This window comes from Sinocyclocheilus anshuiensis, unplaced genomic scaffold, assembly GCF_001515605.1.
Source record: "Sinocyclocheilus anshuiensis isolate Anshui unplaced genomic scaffold, SAMN03320099.WGS_v1.1 scaffold1127, whole genome shotgun sequence".
NCBI classification, from domain to species: domain Eukaryota; kingdom Metazoa; phylum Chordata; class Actinopteri; order Cypriniformes; family Cyprinidae; genus Sinocyclocheilus; species Sinocyclocheilus anshuiensis.
The window spans coordinates 430,973-436,017 of NW_015546115.1; the positions used below are offsets into that span (position 1 = coordinate 430,973).

General features: G+C 37.7%; 1 protein-coding gene across 2 annotated transcripts; it reads right to left on the bottom strand.

Annotated features, from left to right (window-relative positions):
* Positions 1-800: 800 nt before the first annotated feature.
* knop1 (lysine-rich nucleolar protein 1) lies at positions 801-4,165 on the bottom strand. Of its 2 annotated transcripts, XM_016502687.1 has the most exons (5): positions 4,065-4,165; positions 2,554-3,621; positions 2,042-2,101; positions 1,893-1,946; positions 801-1,558 (listed from the first exon to the last, which is right to left on the bottom strand). In XM_016502687.1, exons 2-5 carry the CDS (start codon positions 3,529-3,531, stop codon positions 1,253-1,255), a joined length of 1,398 nt encoding a protein of 465 aa, XP_016358173.1. In that variant the 5' UTR covers positions 3,532-3,621; positions 4,065-4,165; the 3' UTR covers positions 801-1,252. The 2 variants fall into 2 exon arrangements, with proteins under 2 accessions (XP_016358173.1, XP_016358172.1); XM_016502686.1 differs by lacking the exon at positions 4,065-4,165 and having other exon boundaries at positions 2,554-4,043.
* Positions 4,166-5,045: the final 880 nt, after the last annotated feature.

The window sequence follows — 5,045 nt, forward strand, 5'->3', positions numbered from 1 at the left end:
TTTAAGACAGGGTATGTCTAAAGACTCCCAACACTTTTCTCCACCAACTTCAAAATCGTCCTACATCGTTGTTTTACCTTTTTTAATTTATTTATTTATTTATTTATTTATTTTTTGTAAAGGGTGTTTGACCCTCCTTGCACGTTCACTTTGTAAACACTGGGTCGGTGCTTCTGGAGCAATTTAGGATGATTTTGAAGTTGGAGGAGAAAATGAGTTGGGAGTTTTTCGACATACCCTAACTGTACTCTCACAGTGCAGAGCACAGCGTCTACTCCACAGGAATCCGCTACGGTGTTTAAGGAAGGGGAGGTTCAAGTTTTCCCGGGTCTGCGCGCGCAACAAGTGGGCGGGCTTAAATATGCTAATGTTTCATGTTGACGTCAACTCGAAACAGCTTAAAGGGGTCATATGATGCGATTTCAATTTTTCCTTTCTCTTGTAACTTTATACACGGTGCACTTTAGATTTAAAACTTTGCAGGATGTTTTCATTCACTTAGAGCTGTGTTACACACTGCATGAAAGGTAATTTTAAAAAATCCATAATAGGGGCATTTTAACTGTAATAACATTTCACGATATAACCATTTATACTGTATTTTTGATCAAATAAATGCAGCCTTGGTGAGCATAAAATTTTAGCAACCCCATGCTTTTGAACACTAGTGTATATACATTGAAAGCAAGGTCACTCTAGATAAAACTTTGCTAAATGCATAAATGTAAATGACAAAATAATTAACTCAAATCTCAAAAACATCAATAATGCAATATCAATCATGATTACCCAAGGACAGCTCTAATCCAGTGTCTTTATTTGCTGTTGTGTAATCTTTTCTTCTAGTGTAAACTTCTTGGGCAAATCCAATGATAAATTCAAATACATCTCATGATATTTCACCCGAGTACAACATCTCTCAGGACCCAAAGAAATTCAATCAGATTTCAAGGAAACTTACAAAATAAAAAAGTAAAATACTTTTGTTGGTCGGTGATTCGGAGCTCCTCAGTTTCCAAAAATAAATTCCACTTTGATTCATACATTAAAGGAACAGTTCACCTAGAAATGAACATTTTGTCATCGTTTACTCACCCTTGCATCATTCCAAACAGATTTCGTATGGGCTATTGGTTGTTTTGTCCTTTTTGGAGCTTGACTGATGTGATTACAGCACATGGGTTTGTAAACGATGTGAGGGTGAGTAAATGATGACCGAGCCTTCACTTGTGAGTGAACTATCCTGTAACTCTCAGTCATCGAATCGCACTGAGTTCCTTGCATTAGCATCAATCGCAAACTTTTTATTGGACGGTGCCGCGAACCCCAATCCGACTCCTTTATTCCTGAAGTCCATATGGCGGCTCTGTGCGCGCTCAAACTCTCCCAGAAGGCCTTGCTGCAAAGTCTGTTGGCTTTCTTTTCCTAGCGCCATGTTAGCCTGGCCAGAGAATCCTGTGAGGGGCTGGCTGCTCTTTTTAAACCCGCCCATCAAGCGCAGGAACTTGGCTTGTCTGTCAGAGCTGTCGAACTGTGCCGTGCCCCACTGGCCAAGATTCTACAAACAGATCAACACAATTCAGATCAAAATCCATTCACATTACTGATTATTACGCTATCCATGCAGCACACATGCAATGCTCTTACACTCTTACAAGTAAAGGTTCTGTACTGGCATTGATGGTTCCATGAAGAACCTTTAAAATCTTTCCATTCCATAAAAGTTTCTTTAGATTTAAAAAAAATGTTTCTTTTTAAAACTGTTAACTGAAAGGTTCTTTGGGGAACAGTTCTTCTACAGCATTGCTGAAAAAACTCCCTTCTGAAGCCTTTATTGTTAAGAGTGTAAGACCAAAATAAACTAAATGCAAGTGTTTTGATGTGAAACTGACCGGCTTCGGCTGCGATTCCTTGTCAATGTCCCTCTGTAGGGCGAGTCGGCGGGCCTGTGGAATAAAAAAATCTTTTTAACACATCTTAACATGATTTATTTACGGTGTACAGTATGTGGTAAAGTATCATTTATCAGCTGGTGCTGTACCTGATCTATAGAAACTTCATCCTGATTTCCAGGCTTTTCTGACACGAACACAACATCAGACTGAGCGCAGAGAGAGAACACAATGAGATACAGAGAAGTAAGTGTGTGAGTAAGTTTTTTTATTATTTTGATTTTGGATGAATCGTGACCTGCAAATTTTCTTGACAGTTTTATGATTTGGACCCTGCTGAAACTTAAAAAGCTGATGTGAAAATTTGAAAAGTAAAACTGAAATCAAAATAAACTGAAGATAAACAGATATACATTTTTTAAAAATGGGGAAAAAAAGTGTATTTTTCCCAAAACTTTAACTAAAATAAAAAAATTAATAAACACTATGTAAGTATATAAATAATACAAAAACATAAAAAAAACCCTGAAAAACTAAAAACATATGTAATATCCACTCTGAAAGTCCGGTTAATTATCAATCATCACAGTGACATCATATTGTAAACAGCCAATCACGATCCTCGGTTTTGTCCCAGCAGAATAAACTGAATAAGACTCACAGCTTTATTTGCTCGCGTCACGACGGCATCATGATGCTCCTCTTTAGGTTTTTTCTTTTTAATTTTTTCTGGGGTTTTGTTTCTGTCTTTACTCCCCTTCTTTCCCGCCGGTTCCTCCTGGATCTCATCAGTCCTCGCCTTGATTTTCTTCTTCATCTTCTTGTCTGATGATCTCTCCTGTCCTCCGTTGGCGTGAGGACGACTCTCACCTTCATCCACGCTTTTTAATTTCTTCTTCAGCTTTTTGCTTTTTTTCCCCGGCTTTTTATTTGAGCTGATCTCATCAGGCTCCTCCTCTGCTGAAGATTTCTTCTTCTTTTTCTTCTTCACCTTTTTCTCTACCTCTTCACATGCATCTGCTTCTTTCTGCTTTTTTCTTTTCTTCTTCATCTGTCCATCTGCATTTTGCTCTTGCTCGGTCACATCATCAATTTTTCTCTTCTTTTTCTTCTTTTTCACCATCTCCACACTGTGTCCTAAATCAGCCTCTTCTTCTTTGACCTCTACCTCCTTTTTCTTCTTTTTCTTTTTTATACCTTCCACCTCTTCCTCATACCTTTGTTTCTTGGCTTTCTTTTTCTTGGACACTAAATGATCTCCAACCTCACTGACGATCACGTCCTCTTGTATCTGTTCTGCTTCCTCCCTTTTCTTCTTCTTTTTCATATTTTTTGTCTTCTCAGGAGCATCACTGATGTTCATATCTGAGCTTTCTGTTTTGACGGTAGTCTGGACGGCTGCATTGTTCACTTCCACTTCCCCCATTTTCTTTTTCTTCTTTTTCTTCTTCTCAGCTGCATCGCTCTCCCGCTTCTCTCCATCTCTGATGTTTATGATCAGAGGTTCTTCTTTTGTAACAGCAGTCTGTACGGACACATCATGACACGCCATCACACTTGCATCTCCTGTCTCCTGAACATCCTCCAACTTTACTTTTTTCTTTTTCTTCTTCTCCTTGGTCGCCCCGTCAACTGCCATGCCAACTTTAGTCCGCCAACTTCTCAAACACCTCTTGATGTTTGCATCCTTGAGGATCTTTTCTTTGTTGTTTTTTCTCTCAGCCTTCACCTCATGCAAACGCAGTAAACACATTTCAGACAGGTGATTTACATATAGTCTCATGCAAACTTACATTCATAAATTATAAGAAATAAAGTGATTTATAAGTAATCTGTATAAATCGCAATTGTCATCATTCAGTTCTAGGCTGGTTGGGTCCAGAAGTAAACACATAGATATGACATTAGTTGGATGTATGCGCGCAATGACAGCTTGGCTGCTTCTTTTAATATATATTAATCTGTGAAACACATTTGAATCTTACTTAACCATTATTACAACAACATTGTTAAATCGACTTGTTTTGCTAAACACACGTATTTGCCGGTAACATGCATAAATACGCGCAGCGAGCGCTTCGCTGCAGCGGTTTAATATTCCTCGTTTAACTCCTTCAGAGCACTCTATTATTATTATTATTATTATTATTAAATGTTTGTTTTATTACTTACTCGTTTGCCACACGTGGGAACACTTTCCTTTCGACTCTAATCCGGAAAAAGTCGCTCGTCACTTCCTTGGTAACGCCTCCACACGTCCCTGGCAACAGTATGCGCATGCGCACGACGCGATATGCAAAGAGTGACAAGAGACGCTTTGAAAACACGGTAGGAATGTTTATTGGAATTTGTTTCAAATATAGACATCACTTATAGGGGAAAATACAACGATTCTGTGCAATAGACCTGAACATCACGAGCAGAATAAAGAGCCGACCCTGTTAAAATGTCTCATTCTGTGAGACTGCAGCTTCCAGACACGGTTATCACACAGTATTGCCTTACAAGACCAAACACGGCATCACGTTTATAGATGAATACCATACACTGCATCATAAAGACTGACAATCAAGCGTGCAAAGTTTGGAAAAAACATCAAACGTGATATCAAAACTAAACTAGGCTAAAAGGTCGCATTTAAAAAAGCTTAAAAAGAAGATGCTAATTGAACAACTTGATACAAAACAATTAAAACAACTGACACACAGTTTAATACATTTCAAAGTGATAGATTTTGATTATATATCTAAAGTGGAATGAAGGCAGAAGACTTTGTAAAGCTAGAAATGAATGAAATAATCTCTCTCACACAATCTCAGCATGAAAACAACTGACCCTTTATACTTCCTTAATACACATTTCTGGTTACATTTTGAATAATTTATCTGTGCATGTTTTTTTGTAAAGTGGCCACTGAAATAATATGCTTTTTATTTTTGGCATATATCTAAAGTGGAATGAAGGCAGAAGACTTTGTAAAGCTAGAAATTAATGAAATAATCTCTCACACAATCTCAGCATGAAAACAACTGACCCTTTATACTTCCTTAATACACATTTCTGGTTACATTTTGAATAATTTATCTGTGCATGTTTTTTTGTAAAGTGGCCACTGAAATAATATGCTTTTTATTTTTGGCAGACATCACAAAT